This window comes from Alternaria atra (genome assembly GCF_907166805.1).
Source record: "Alternaria atra isolate CS162 genome assembly, contig: 24, whole genome shotgun sequence".
Taxonomy (NCBI): domain Eukaryota; kingdom Fungi; phylum Ascomycota; class Dothideomycetes; order Pleosporales; family Pleosporaceae; genus Alternaria; species Alternaria atra.
The window spans coordinates 337,256-352,754 of record NW_025091322.1 but is presented as its reverse complement, the minus strand read 5'-3'; the positions used below and the strand labels follow the sequence as shown (position 1 = coordinate 352,754).

The 15,499-nt window shown below is 47.9% G+C and overlaps 4 protein-coding genes across 4 annotated transcripts; 3 read left to right on the top strand and 1 right to left on the bottom strand.

Annotated features, from left to right (window-relative positions):
- Positions 1-409: 409 nt before the first annotated feature.
- ALTATR162_LOCUS5029 (uncharacterized protein) lies at positions 410-943 on the top strand (the record flags this gene model as incomplete). Its single annotated transcript, XM_043312645.1, has 1 exon — positions 410-943. The coding sequence occupies one exon, from the start codon at positions 410-412 to the stop codon at positions 941-943; it is 534 nt and encodes a 177-aa protein (XP_043168580.1).
- An 8,442-nt stretch (positions 944-9,385) lies between these two features.
- ALTATR162_LOCUS5028 (uncharacterized protein) lies at positions 9,386-9,943 on the bottom strand (the record flags this gene model as incomplete). Its single annotated transcript, XM_043312644.1, has 1 exon — positions 9,386-9,943. The coding sequence occupies one exon, from the start codon at positions 9,941-9,943 to the stop codon at positions 9,386-9,388; it is 558 nt and encodes a 185-aa protein (XP_043168579.1).
- Positions 9,944-10,930: 987 nt separating this feature from the next.
- On the top strand, positions 10,931-11,299 carry ALTATR162_LOCUS5027 (uncharacterized protein; the record flags this gene model as incomplete). Its single annotated transcript, XM_043312643.1, has 1 exon — positions 10,931-11,299. One exon carries the CDS (start codon positions 10,931-10,933, stop codon positions 11,297-11,299), a length of 369 nt encoding a protein of 122 aa, XP_043168578.1.
- A 2,646-nt stretch (positions 11,300-13,945) lies between these two features.
- On the top strand, positions 13,946-14,800 carry ALTATR162_LOCUS5026 (uncharacterized protein; the record flags this gene model as incomplete). Its single annotated transcript, XM_043312642.1, has 2 exons — positions 13,946-14,061; positions 14,116-14,800. The coding sequence occupies 2 exons, from the start codon at positions 13,946-13,948 to the stop codon at positions 14,798-14,800; spliced, it is 801 nt and encodes a 266-aa protein (XP_043168577.1).
- Positions 14,801-15,499: the final 699 nt, after the last annotated feature.

Here is a 15,499-nt window from a genome sequence, read left to right as displayed (position 1 = left end):
TGTCTACAGCGGAAGGGATCACTGTCACTAGGACAAGGGGGGAGCATGAATCGATGAGTGGTGGGGCTTGGCGCAGGGGCCATAGAACTGCATCGAACCAGTCACAAATGGCTGGCGTGATTTGTCTCCCCATTTTTGAGATTTGTCCCCCTTTGAGATCTGTCCCCCGCGCTAGTGTTAGCGGAAATCAACTGCCGAAGCAAGTTTAGCGCGTAATCAATAAACGCGACTATGGCGCGATATCTACGCGTCTCCGCACCACGTTAACCTCTTCATTCCTCTCACTGTGTTGTAGTCACTCGTCTTTAGTTCTACGTGTATGACCATGGAAGCCATTCCAGCCCTCTAGACCTTCTCTATAACTCTTACGAAGAGGCATACGATGCTCTCAAGACGCACGGCATGCACTATGGCTATGGCTTCGTTCTTAAGCGAAGTAAGCCACAATTCTGATGTCAAAACACGATACTACTACCATGGTGACCGATTTCGAACCTATCAATCGAGCGCAACGAAACTAAACACAAGCACACGTGCGACAGGATGTCCCTTCAAGTTGGTCATTTTCAAGGTGAAGCACAGCGAGCAATGGAAGCTGGGGGTTCTAGACAAGCACCACAACCACTCCCGATCAATCAATCCTAGCGCGCACGACGTGTACCGCAAGCGCACCACGGCACAGAAGGAAGTGATCGAGTTGATGACCCACGCGGGGGCGCGGCCGATGCAGATTCTCGCTGCAATTCAAAGTGAAGACCAAGACACACTGATCTCTGCCACCGACATCCGCGGTGAGAGAAAGACGATCAGAGAGAGACATTTAGATGGAAGGAGTCCGATAAAGGCACTGCTAGACGATCTATCCACGGCAGACTGGGTTTTCGCTGTCAAGAAGGACGATAACAATCGCATCCAGAACCTCTTCTTCGCCCATCACAAGTAGGTTGAGCTTCTGCTGGCAAACCCTGACGTCCTGCTGATGGACTGCACATATCGAACCAACAAGTACAAACTTCCTCTGCTGCACATACTAGGCTGCACCAACCTGCAGACGTTCTTCTCTGCGGGCTTCTGCTTTCTCAGCAACGAGACGCATGCAGACTACTATTGGGCAATCGCAAACTTCCTTCTCAAGACAGGCGTACAACAACCACGTGTGTTCATCAGTGTTCAAGAAGAAGCATTGAAAATGTCAGCGCGCTCGCTGCTCCCAGGCGTTCCTCAGCTCTTGTGTGTATGGCACATTAACAAGAACGTTCAGACAAAAGCGCAACAAGTCTGGCGAGACGCTAATGGCACGATAAAAGAGGAGAAGCAGAGGATCGCTGAGCAAAGGGCTTCATTCATGAAGCGTTGGACTCAGGTACGCTAACCCTAAACGCTAAGAGCGCTTTAAAGTAGCTCTTTTACAGATTAAATAAGTTTAGGCTAATTAGGGCAGCTTGTCTACGCAAAGAGACCGCTCGGGTTCCAATTTAAATGGAACGATTTGCTTAAAGACTACAGTCACCAGCCGGAGCTTTGCAGGTACCTGCAGGAGAACCAATACCTAACACGCGCGGAGTGGGCAGCTGCATGGACCTCTCATCACCGACACTACAACACGATCACAAGTTCACCTGTTGAAGGAAGGCACAGGGTCTTAAAGGACTATCTCATGACTTCAACAGGTGACTTGCTTCGCGTTGTTGGGAGGATCGAGCAGATGGTCAAGAGTCAGTACAGCAAGTACAGTCACGCGTCAAAAGTTTGTTCCACACTACCGTGTCCGTGCACCAAATGCGCGCTGTCACCAAATGCGCCGAATCTGCGGAAACTGCAACTGTAAGCTTGAGGCTGTAGAGCTACACACAATAGCTATTTTCACGAGAATCTTTGATGGAGTGCTCTATAGACCTATGCGACAATATCCTTTCATACACATTAATTGTATAGAGTTGCTGTTCTGCCGCTGCGGGTAGTGTGGGTGCGAAGCTGCTGAGGAGGCTCTGCAGCAACAACACGACTACGCGCAGCAGCAACACCTACTTTCGGCTTCTTGTTTAGTGCTGTGCTTTGTGAAGCCTTACGCTTGCCTCTCTGGGACAATTGTAGAGCTTTTTCACAGTCTTTCTTCTCCTTGTCCTTGCGTCGTTGCTCTTTGCGCGCATCGATTGCCTTGCGCTCCTCTGCCTTCGCCTTCCTCCGTGCCTCTTGGTCTCGTGCACGCTGCGCCTTCTTTTCTTCTACAATCTTGTCGTTGTATAGCTTACTAGCCTTCTTCAACTCTCTCATATTAGCCTTGTCTAACTCATCTGCTTCCTTCTCTTCTTGTGCCTGCTTCATGCGCACCTTGGCTTCTCTGAATGACCGCGGAGTCCACATCATTGAAGATCCCCAGTACTCATAGTGTTGCAGCAAGTCTAGAGACTTGCCCTTTATCTCTCTCCTTTTCTTAACAGTAAGAGCGTCAAGCAAACCCTCGTTTTCGCTCTGCAGAAGGGTGTTCTGTATAGCCATGTGGTGGAGCGATTGCCGAACGATAGATGCGTCCGTCTCTGAGGCACCACCCAACGCACGTTTCATAACTGTATTTAGTTTTTGCCACGCCTCACCGCCGTATGTAGGAGCTTCCTCTGACGCGTTGCTAGAGTTGTCTGAGTCGTTGTTGGTGAAGCGATCGAGTATAACGTCGGGGTTGAAGGGGTGTACACCTGTTGCCTTGAACGAGCTGAAGATGTTCTTCGCAGTAAAGCTGCTCACCCAAGCGTCCCAGAACAGGCCAAAGAAGTCAGCCTTAGTTACAGGCACTAAGCCTTGATGCTTGTGAAGGCGTGTTGCGAGCTTCTTTGAGTATGCTGTGCTGAGAGGCTTAAACATCACCACATCGAGCGGCTGCAGCGTGTGGGTGCTGTGAGGTGGATAGATACCTAACAGTATCTTATGCCTGTGGCAATACTCAAGAAACTCTTCTGTTAGGTGGCTCCCATGGCCATCCACAAGCAACAGGCGGTACTTTCTTCGAGCTTTCGGTGCCGTGAAGCGCTCAAACACCTGCTGAAGCCAGGCAAGACCAAGACTATCGTTCGACCAGCCACTGCCTGATACTCCGAAGAAGGCCATATGTTCTCCTACCTTCACGTCCTCCACCCAGGTTGATTGTATGTTGTTGGAGTCAGCCGCATAGATAAGAGCCGGCGGCAACGCTGTACCATCGGCGCAAACACACGCTAACAAGCTTATCCACTCGCGATTGCCATCCTGTAGCATCTGCTTAAACTGCTTCTTCTTGAACAGCCTCTTGCTAAAAATCCTCTTCTGTCTACCAACGGCTCCAATCAGGAAGCCTTTCTCATCCATATTGTATGTGTGCTCTGGCTCCACTTCGTAGAAGTCGATCTTGCCGCCCAGGTGTTCAAAGTACACTTTGTACTTATCACCCGAATCAGCAGCGTGGCGTTTACGGTCCATAGAAGTGCTCCACTAGGATGTAAGCTCATCTTGGTGTCGGTGGAGGAAGCGGGTAACCCAGCTTTCGGAGACAGGGTGTCCAGCGATGTCTGACGCGTAAATCTGTACCATCTCTCTTGTAGGAGGAAGCTTTCGCTCTGTTAAGCTCTCTATATACTTCACAAGCTCTGCCTCCTGTTCTGGTTGAAGGTTGCGACGTGCTAAACCTGCCTCCGCACGCGACCCACTAATACCTCGGTGCTTGCGCGACAACGTTGAGCGAGCAACACCATGCCTTTTAGCTATTTCTGCGTAACAAATATCTTCGTTAGAATCAAGAGCATCTAGCTCTGCAAGAGCTTCTTCCATAGTCATCGTAGCGTTGAGTTGTGGGGGGTGTAAAGTTGGGATGAAATCGCGATCGCGTGCATTGACTGACGGCGTGCATTGTGTGCACGGACACGGTACCGTGCTCGTGCACCCAACGCGCGCCGTCGGCCAACGCGCGGAACACCATCCACATGACACTTTTTCATCCCAACACAGCACAACAACGATGACAGGTATTGAAGAAGCAGTTGCAGAAGCAAAACGTACACCTCTAGGAGAGAAAATTTCATGGACAAAAATAGCTCGAAAGCATGGTGTTGTTCGCTCAACTTTGATGCGCAAAGTAGAGCTTGGTGCGCGCTCCCACCAAGAGAATGCGGTAACACGTCAGAATCTTAGCCCACAGGAGGAGGCAGAGCTTGTAAAGTACATAGATAAGCTCACAAAAGAACACCTTCTACCTACAAGAGAGATGGTTCAAGATTTCGCCTCAAATATCGCTGGGCATCAGGTCTCCGAGAGCTGGGTATCGCGCTTCCTAGACCGTCACAACGATGAGCTTACGTCTCAATTCACCACATCTATGGACCGGCAACGTCACATCGCTGACTCTGGTGATAAGTACAAGCTGTACTATGACGCGCTGCGCGACAAAATTGAGTTCTACAAGATAGAGCCTGCGCACACATACAATATGGACGAGAAAGGCTTTATGGTTGGAGCTATTGGCAGACAGAAGAGAATCTTCAGCAAGCGTCAATACAAGAAGAAGGCGTTTAAGCAGATGCTCCAGGATGGCAACCGTGAGTGGGTGAGCCTTATAGCATGTGTGTGTGCGGATGGATCTGCTCTTCCTCCAGGCCTCATATATCCGGCTGAATCTCAGAACATTCAGAGCACCTGGGTGGAGGATGTGAAGGTGGGAGAACATATGGCCTTCTTTGGAGTATCGCCTAGTGGCTGGAGCAACGACGGCCTAGGCCTTGCCTGGCTGCAACAGGTGTTCCAGCGCTTCACTGCATCCAAAGCTCGAAGAAAGTACCGCCTACTGCTATTGGATGGCCATGGGAGTCACCTAACAGAAGAGTTTTTGGAGTATTGCCACAGACACAAGATCCTTGTGGGTATCTATCCACCTCACAGCACCCACACGCTTCAGCCGCTTGACGTGGTGATGTTCAAGCCTCTCAGTACAGCATACTCAAAGAAGCTAGGAGAGCGCCTCTTCAATCACAAAGGCCTGGTACCAGTGAAGAAGCCTGACTTCTTCTCGCTATTCTGGGATGCCTGGGTGGCTAGCTTCACCGAATCGAATATACTCAGCTCCTTTAAGGCAGTGGGTGTGAGCCCATTCAACCCCAACGTTATACTCGATAAGTTCGTGGATAGCGACTCTGAGACTGCAGAAGATAGCGACTCTGACGCTACTATCTATGAAGGAGAACAGTGGAGGTTCCTGGACCGAGTAGCAAGGCGTGCATTGAGGGGTGCAACAGAGAAAGAGTCATCAATCATTCGGCAATCGCTCCACCACATGGCTATCCAAAACACCCTTCTAAGGAGTGAAAATGAAGGTCTAATGGACGCTCTTACTACTAAGAGGAAGCGAGAGAAGCAAGGCAAGCCCCTGGCTTTGCTACAACACTATGAGTACTGGGGACCGTACATGATGTGGACTCCTCGCTCCTTCCGAGAAGCGCGCACACGGATGAGGATAGCAAAGCGTGAGGCAGAGGAGGAGGAGTTCCAAAAAGAAGAGGCAAGAAAGTCAAAGGCTGCTGCTACAGCTTACAGAAAGCAAATTGCAGAAGAGAAGCGCCAGAAGGCAGCGAGGGAGAAGGAAGAGCGAGAGAGGAAGCGTGCAGAAGAGCGCCAAGCTATTGATGCGCGCAAAGCTGAGAGAGCACGCAAGAAACAGCAGCGCGACTCTCAAAACAGATCTCAGACGGCACAAAAACGTAAGCGTAAGGCCTCACAGCAACAAGGAGTTAAAAAGAGGCAGAAACGTGGTTCTGCAGCTGTGCAAAGTGGTAGTGTTGCTTATGAGCCGCCCTCAGCACCTGCACCTACAGTGAACAGCCGCGGCCGTAGAATACTTCAGCCACGTAAGTATTGGTAGCAAATTCTGTCGCATAGGTCTATAGATCACTCCACCAGAAAATCTAGCGATAATAGCTATTGTGTGTGGCTCTACAGCCTCAAGTCTGCTGGTGATGGTTAGGGCCGATTCCGCGCGTTGGCCGACGGCGCGCGGTACTAGTTCAAAAGTTTCTGCCGCCCTAGATTTTCCCCACCAAGCCTCACTAAAATAGTCCAAAGTTTGAGATAATACTAACTCTTTTTCCACATATTCAGTTAATCCCAGATTCAAAAGCAAGATAGGACACTACCTAAGTTACTATAGAGAATTATCATACCCTTGAACTAAAACTCCCACATTCAATGGCGGAGGTGCGAACTCAAAATCGTCGTTTTAACCCTTGATTTGGCTGATTTCCCATACAAATTAGAGGAAAATCAAACTTTGTTCACTTTACAGCACCTCCACTTCACGAATTAATTCTTGATCTATTTAGGGTTCAATAGTTTAAAGATTACATATAGAATTTCTTATATAATTAATTTAAAGCTATTTGGACATGTGGTTGTTGAGGAAATCAAGTGTAAAAACTAGCTATTTTGGTAAGAATTCGCTTCGGAAACTTTTGACAGGGGACTTTAGTACTGTAGAGGCACAACAAGTGACCTACTTCTCGCTCCAAATCGCTAATATTGAAGCTCGTTCAACATGGCTAGACTTTTAGCCCGTTTGAGTCAAATTTAACTCACCCACATACATAAATACTCTCCCAGCTCTGTATGTTCAGGTAGCAGTTAATGAAACATGCTAGACATTGGACGGTTTGTGATCTTGGTTCCGCCGTACTGTACCAAACGATATGTGATCGCATTAGACATCCCCGCACGATCAAAAGCTCGGATACCATGATATACATTAGATTTTGGAGACTACATACATTCAACGTGAAGTAGGTGTCAATAAGGTGCGGATAAGCTCGATCACAGAAAGACCGCGACCTGTATAGTGAACTAGCTGTGCAAGACCCCTTTCAGAAGTTCAACGAATTTCCCTAAGCAGCGGTGTCCTGCTACAATCGTTCCCGAAGACGATTACACGGTATATCGGTGCTGTGAAAATAGTCAGACGCTTGAAGTAAGATGTCATGACCAAATTGTACGCCATGACAACCGCTAGGCCGTCCCATACAGCTTGAAATTCCTCCAAAAGTACGCTGCCTTGCCGATATTGAGGTTTGTGGTACTATGCACGTTGCTTTGACTGTCGGCTATGGTGGCGTGCCTTCAACCGGTCGTACAATGCGCAAAAATGGCGCGCTAAAGCCTCTAAGCTTAGGTTTTCTATTTCAGGATCCAAAGAAGCCTCATTGTGTGTGTAACGTGAATATTAGAGGCCGTCGTTGATAAGTGTGTTTTATCTATAGGTATTGCGGCTTTTATGAGTGTGCGCGTGTGCACTTGGTACTGTACAGGGTCTCTTGGTTACATAGTAGCTGCTCTCAAGGTACCAGGAACATAAATAACATGTGACTCAAGGTCTATGGTTACAAAAGGTGTAACCGCACAAGGCAGTAAGTCTGAGTAACTTATATCCTGTGATGTATTGTGTTGTTCTTGTTTCGTTCATGTCGGAAAGAAACAGGACCAGAGCCTGCCTACATGACGTATCTATGATACAGGTGTTGTAGAAGGTGCTTGCTAAGATAAGGAAAGAGCACCAGTCCACCATCACATCACACACGTGATCCCTATTCCTCATAAATTGTCACTTAACACGTTGCTCTACGTCAGAATATAAGTCCAATTTTGATGGCATGGTGGTGTCGCAAAAATTCGCGTTGTTTCAAGAGTTGGAATGGAAAATTCTGCGTTGAGCCCGCCAGCGCCAACCCCACAGGAGTCGGCGTTACTGGCGACCCCATTTCCGGTAGAATATGAGAGTCCTCTTAGGAGCTAACAACACCTAGAGTGGACACGCGCTCTAGCTACTCCGCAAATATATGGACCTGTCCCGATACCTTCCTCTATGAAGAGGGTAAGTTTTTCGGTCATCTCTTCACCTCTCCGGTGATCACAAATGCCGTTACAGACTATCTGTTGAGAACATGTAGGTTTAGTCCAGGTCGGTGGAAGGTGCAACCACATGTCTGGAGTCGCATCATATCCTACTATTGTAGGCACTACCTGGTGGGCAAGTGCACTTACCTCTATCACGATAGTCAATACAATACGTTGTAGCCACCCCGCTTTGTCTCTCGTCCTACCTGGTTATCCATGGTAGTCATACTACTAGAGGGACCTTGTTTCAACACTATCAAGTATTTTTTGATGGGGCTATACTTGCCCTACGTAATAACAACGTCGCCAGTATTAGCCGCACAATGCTTAACACTCTGCCTAGTGACCCAACAGAGCTGTTCGTGTCAGCCTGACACCTCAATTCACCGATTACACTGTGAGTTGCATCCTCACAAAACGTAGTACTTGTCCACTCATCGCTCTGGTGTATATAACCGCTCTGAGTAGCTCTCTGAACACATCACTGTTTTCCCTTCATCCTGAAAACCATGGACTGCTATCTCTTCAGTCTCACAGTTTGTGATTTAATCAACGGGGATCGAGAAATTTACAGTGCAGGAGGTGCCACCTGCAGAAGTTTTGCTTTCGTTCAAGCCACTGTCTCTGCCTCCTTCGGAGTTCTTCTCACGGTAGTGCTCGAGTTACATTGTTGCGGAATCTTCATCCAAAACAAGGGCTGTATAACAGGACCCGCTTGGCAAACTCACGTATAAGTCCTTGTATTGTTGAGGCTCGCATCCTGTCAGGAGAGTCTGAAAGTCAATTGCGCTTGATCCTATGCATGAATCTCTTTTCCACGAACGGTGAGTTGACCGTTTTCTCACCTGTGTTTGGTTTCCTCTCCGTCTTTCTTTTCCAGTTACCGTAAACAAGTCTCAAGGGCAATTTCTCTCAGTCGAAAGTGCAAATCAAAGTCATGCCGTCTCTACACATGATCAACTATACATTGTGTCAGCCCGCACCGCAGTTCACACAGTACACATTGAATTGCGTCTCACGTTACCCCTACTCACCTGTCTGTGTACATAATCGCTCTGGGTAGCTCTCTCGATACATCAAACTTCTGCTTCCTTCATTTCTGCTCTTTCCTACCTCCCACACTAAGTGTAGCAGACTCAAACGGAGTGTTAGCAGGCCTTGGAATAGACTAATCATAATCGCTTAGGGACCAGTTGCTTGCGCAGGCTAAATAACTGCTCTAAATCCGAACATGGCAAAATAATTGCACTTCCCACTACTTTGACAGGTTCAAAGACTAGTATAACAGGTTCACGCAATGAACCATAATATCATGTCACAACCTGATAAACGACAATTTTATTGATTGCGCTTAATACATCCACATCTCCACTAACGTTCTACTTCTTGCAATCCATCTACCGGCAAGTCGAAAAGAGGAAATGACGGTTTTATCACCAGAACCTTTGTATCATCTTTGGAGAGTCAACTAAACCTGGAGTCTTCCGCTCTAGCAAAACCCGTTGTGGACAAGCGTCATACCATAGGACAATTTTGCACTTGGAATAGAGAACCACCCTCGCTGTTCATAACAGGCGTTCCGAAGCTGGGTCTGGTAATTCCAAACATCATGCGAGACGCACCTCTGACCATTTCCGTAGTTACAGGCATAGGCAATCGTGGAGCCGTACTGATAAGTAAGGACACCGGTGTAATCACGGCCATCGCCACAGATTTGTTGGAGACCGCTCGCGGCACGTGTCCATTCGGAATCAGGAAGATATCCGCCGTCGCAGTGAGTGCCATAGTCCGATCGCTTGGTAAGGATGGTTGGCACACCGCTTGGAAGTTCGCTACTGTTGAAAGGCAGGTATTCCGCTTCTCCAATGTACTCCCAGTGGGTTGTGCCATCTGGGTTCAAGCTCCCCATGTGTAGGCCGTCTGGTGCTCCAGCAGGAAGAGCATCATAAAGGGGCTTTCTGTCGCCAGGCCCGCTAGTCGTCTGCGTAGCAAGAGCCCTTGTCGTGACCCCTATACTGCACAGGGCAAGGATGGCAACGAGCTTCATCTTAAGAGACTAACAGAAGTTTAGCACTTTGTCAAAAGCTTGAGATTGACAGAAGCATACCTGGCAGTGAGTGCGAACTTGAATGGATTGGAAGTTTAATTGTGTTTGCGTAGGTTGATTTGCGTAGGCTGATGTGTAGAGAAGAGAAGTTGTAAACCTCAATTTGAGCTTTGAAAAGGTTGACAAGATGGTGTTTCTGGACGAACTGTAGTACTAGTACTAAGTAGAATGCTGCAACAGTCTAAGGGATAGTTGAGAGTATTTGGCGCAGATTATAGAACTCTTATAAGCGTGGAGGGAACAAGAAGCTAGCTGACTTAGGCCGGCAGGCGTCTTTGCAAGACTCAAGGGTCATCCACTATCTACTACTATAACCTTAAAATTAGATTTTGAAACGGCTTTTAGAACGCTTTGGGCAAATCAACAGCTTACTAGTCTCTTTACTTGTCTAGGCTAGAAAAGTGTCTAAATAGCTACTAACTCCTTTGTAACAAGGCATTCTATCCCCTTAGCTCGGCTAATAGCTTACACATCCCATTATCCAAATCAAGAAAGTGTCTAAACGATTGCTAACTACTCTGCTACAAGAAGCTTTACTACATTAGCTCGGCTAATAGCTTACGCATCCCATTATCCAAATCAAGAAAGTGTCTAAACGATTGCTAACTACTCTGCTACAAGAAGCTTTACTACATTAGCTCGGCTAATAGCTTACGCATCCCATTATCCAAATCAAGAAAGTGTCTAAACGATTGCTAACTACTCTGCTACAAGAAGCTTTACTACATTAGCTTCGCTAATAGCTTACGTGCTCTCTTGCTTCTGAATTAAGAAAGTGTCCAAATAGCTATAGCGTGGTATAACCTGCCGTTAGCTTATTAGTCAAGTACAAAGATAAATGCGGTTGTGTATATATATCTATATTATCAGTTATTGTTGCACATCACAACACCTACTTCTCCACACCTTACCGCTACATTATCCAACATGAAGTCTTCTCTTTCTTTGTGCATGATTGCATCGATCCTAAGCTCAAAAGCTATGGCGGGTCCTACTCCAGGCCAGGACGGATTGTTTCGCCTCCCTCCTGGTTCCAAGGACGGCTTCTACCTTCACTCTGTGGACGCAAACGGCATCGCAAGCACCGAATATCTTGGGCTCGCCAACGTTACTAGCATATCCCCAGATCTTGCAAAGCCCGACACCTTGAGCAAGCGCGATAGCGAGGGCTCGCGCTGCCAAGAAACTATGTCAACCCCGTGGATTGGGATGGTGCTGTCGACGGCTTACTGGGCTACTGCAATTTCGAAGAAAGCTTCTCAAAAGCTATCTCTTATCAGAGTGGGAACGCTGTAGCATATGGCTGCAGTTATGGAGGCCTGGAGACGTGTCGAACCTGGGAGGTTAACCCGATGATCACTGCTCTGAAGCGTGATTGTGGTAATCAACAGCAGGGCTTCTACACTAAGCCAAGCTGGAAGGTCTCCTACGGTGTGACAAGTGTTGGGAACAGCTATTGCTAAACTTGGCTTTCTGCTTTTTGGGTTTCGATCAAGTCGGTCCAAATGAGGGATTGTGTTTGTGGGCACTCTTAGCTGTCGACCTCCATCAAAGACTATTAGGTTTACCTACACAATTTTCACAGAAGCTTATAATGCCTACATAGTTCTCAATACTCACCACATGGTAATCGTCCAGGTCGTCTCCATGTTGCCCGTCCACAATCATGAGCCCAGATAGCAATTGCAATTGACACTAATCGCCTTTTTTACCCTGTTTCTACACATCTTCATTATTGATGGTTGGAGCGTCATCATCAAATGCCTTACTATTGCTTTTTTAGCAAGCCCTTCATCTGTACGTCGACAATTCCAGCCAGATCCGGCGGGAACTCTTCCTCCATAGGGCATTGCTCAAGGCCACACACGGCGCCAAGAAAGAGCTAAGCATGTTGTGAGAGATTGCCGCGGCTAGGCTGCGTACGTAAGAATCGCTCCCGGATGACAAGCTGACTAGATTCCTGAGAATATGGTGGTGTAGAATAGATGCAGCATCCGCAGTACCTACGGCAGTGGCGAAGGTAGACCCCAAAAGCCCCAGCCAGCATCGTGTTCGTAATATGAATACATCCCGGTGGCAGATATATGGCTTTTCCTGGAAAGGTTATCGCATAGTACCCTTGCAGCTTTTCTTCGCAAGCAGCAAACTGGTTCGGAGAGTCTTTCGTTGCGTTGTAATCAATCTCGTTGCGCTCGTAGGAGTAGAGCATCCAGATTTTGATCTGCCCATCATTCATACAGGTTACGACCGCGCAGCCATGATCTGTGAATTTTGAGCATGTTTCTAAGAAGATGAAGTAGAGAAGGCAGCGCACCCTCATGAAGATTTACACCAGAACCAACAGTGGCGATGTTAGCATCGCTTCCGTATTCTTCCTCGCTATAGACGCCAACAGCTTCTAGAATATCTCGAGGTAAAGGCATTTTCATGTCAGGCAGCGGCATGTTAACAGCATATAAGAATGAGTTGTGCGAGCATGAGTCTGCCAACATACGTAACAAGGACGGTGTAGCAGAAACTGTGTTCTTTCTGTCTGGAGCCTTGAATACTAATGGAGTATCGCCGTTGTTCTCTTCTGCATTAAACAGCTGCTGTAGGGCGCTACCAAAGATGTCTTCTAGAACCGCTGCGGGATTGATCTCCCGCACAGGGAACACGTGCGGAGGTACTTTACCGGGCCAATCATCTCGGTCAAGGTTGCGGTCCAGGAGCGGCTTAACACGACCGCTTTCGAGCGACCTTCCGAAATGGCTGCAAAATATGTTGCAGTGCTGGAGAATCAAATTCAAGGAACCGCAAATGCACAATTGGATCGTGTCATATACTATGCAGAGCTTCCGTCAGAATTTGAGCACCTTCGTCCGTTTCGTTGAGTCGATGATGGTACCACGCTAGATTGCTCATAGATCGAGTCGCCGCTGTCCATTGTCCTGGCTAACGTGCGTGTATGGTTCTGGAACGCAGCTCACTAAGCCAGTGCGTACTTAGACACCAGAGTCAGCACCAGACTAACGAGGATTTTTAGGAATCCTCCCGTCCACATTTTCACTCTCCAAGTAGCATGTGCCGCGCACAGAACGGGTTAGACGTGCACCTGACCAGCATCATCTGCGCATTACGCCATCTTCTTACCAGGCACCAATCTGACCCCAGGCCTGCATGATCGCATGGCGACCCTTATATGACACTGGCTGCAACTCGTTGCCGTACCCCCACCCTCCGCATTATTATTAGCACCCTTCTCCATCAGACTTGCACAATCTCTAAAATGCCCTTTGTATGCAGTCATTGCGAATGCGACTTGACCCTCATAGGCAGCAAACCTTATTGAGGCTAACCTGCCAGCAAGGGTCTGGCCTGCATACTATGATTTGCTGACCAACAATATCGTTTGCCCCTGCGTTCGGCTCTTGCATGCGTAGCCGAGGACCATGCTGACGGTTAGCGCTCAACTAAGTATGGAGAGTGGGCTTAAGTACACTTGCTGACGTTGGAAAGTGGGTTCAAGTACACTTGCTGACAGCGGAAAGTGGGCTCAAGTACACTTGCTGACAGATTGGCATGATACAGTGTTGCAGCTATGCGTAAGGGTAAAGCTGTATTCACTAGCGACTGGATCTGGAGCTGATATGCAAAGACAAGGTTGCTTGCCCTTACACAGTGGCCCCTCAACAGTCGCTTGGTAATCTGCACTTGCTGAGTTTGGCAATCTTGATGGCGTCATAGATCAACTCACGAACGATATAGACGCTAAACTGTACTTGCTTAGTCTTGAGTAGTTCTCTCATTTTGCCATGAGATCAAACAAAGGGCTATAAAAGTCAATGCGAATCTGCGCCCATCGACGCATCGGTCGACTTCTCTGATCTCATTTCTATCGACAGGCCTATTGACACTGCCGCATTGTCATTCCGCTGTGTAGTCCTATATTCGTCCAGCATAATGGGGGCACTCTTCATTTTTGCATTAATTGCGACAACTGTCTACGCCAACAATGGCATCTCGGAAGACTTTTTTACTGGAAATAATGGCATCAAGGCCGCGGAGGCAGCCTCGCCGTATGTTTTTCTTTTCTGTTCGCAAAAACATATTCTTCTCACATGTTAATGCAGAATGTGGCATATGGCAAGCGGATCCTGCCTCCCTGGCGCTGCCGAAGATGGTCAGGGTCATCAAACAAACGGCGTAGACATTTCTGTTGTTCTTTGCGGCATCAACCAGAACCAAGCTGGTGGTTGCGCTGACTCAACATACCGTGGTCCAAATTGGCCATACGCCAATATCCCCGGCGAACCATTTCAACAGATACCTACATACTACAAGGTCGCGTACTGTCCAGGCGATGACTCTTGGCGGGTGTCCTACCATGTCTACTTCAAGCACGATGTGTCCCATAAAAGTGACTTCGAATGGGCTGTTGTAAAATTCACGAAGCAATCTGACGGTTTATGGTACCGGTATGGGCTACTCATGGAAACGGACGGTGATTACGGTGTCGGCTTCTGGAACGATGTCCCGAGCACCTTCGATAGCACCGACGATCAGATGCAAGATGGAAACAAGCAGCGTAACCACGCAAAGCTGTACTTTGGGAAACGAAGCCATTCGGTACATTATGATATGGAAAGCAGGAATAAGAATACTTGCATCAAACCAGACTTTCGAGCCAACGATTTCCAATTCTGGTCACTCTACAACCTAAGGCACGAGAGCGTTATCGATTTCGCATGGACTTATGGGCAAGCAAGTAATCCGCGGTCAGTGGATATTTGCGATAACAAAGGCCATACCTTTTAGAAGTCTCATTGCATCCTGCAGCTAGTGATGAGAACGGTCTTCTCTGGCTTGGTCTTGGTCTATTCTACGCCGGAAGGCTTGTGCAGCAGGCCAGGCGCTGTCTCGATCAAGTGTCACTATTAGCGGCGTTAGTTCTCTTGCTGCTGGCGCCTGTACATAAGCTACGGCTAGGGTGACCATCTCAGGCTAATACACAATATTCACACAACATTCACACAACATTCACTCGACATACACATTGTATCTGTTCTGCAAGTACACACATCTCCGTATATTACAGTGCGACAGCTTTACTGATGAGAGCTGAGTAAATCGGATGATTGATTCAACTGTCCATCACCGAGGTTCTGACGCTGAGCTGACTAAGTCGCCGAAATGAGGTCAGATCAAAACAGTGAGTGGAGGCGTGATGGCCTATCAGGCGTACTTCCAAGTATCATCACCTACATCAAAACACCCTAACAGTACCTGCTTTTTGAGAGTTTTCAGCGCATGACCCACCGCGAGCTGCCTGTCGAAGAGCGCAAAATACTAGAGCCGGTTAAGCCTATTGTCACACGCTGGAATACGTATTATTCATGCTTTAAGCGCGCCGTTGAGTTGCAATCAGCTGTTAACGCTTACGCTAACAGCCACATTCAGCGCAATAGAAATGAAGACGCCTACGCCTTAAGCTAGGGCAACACGCTGCCTGAAGCT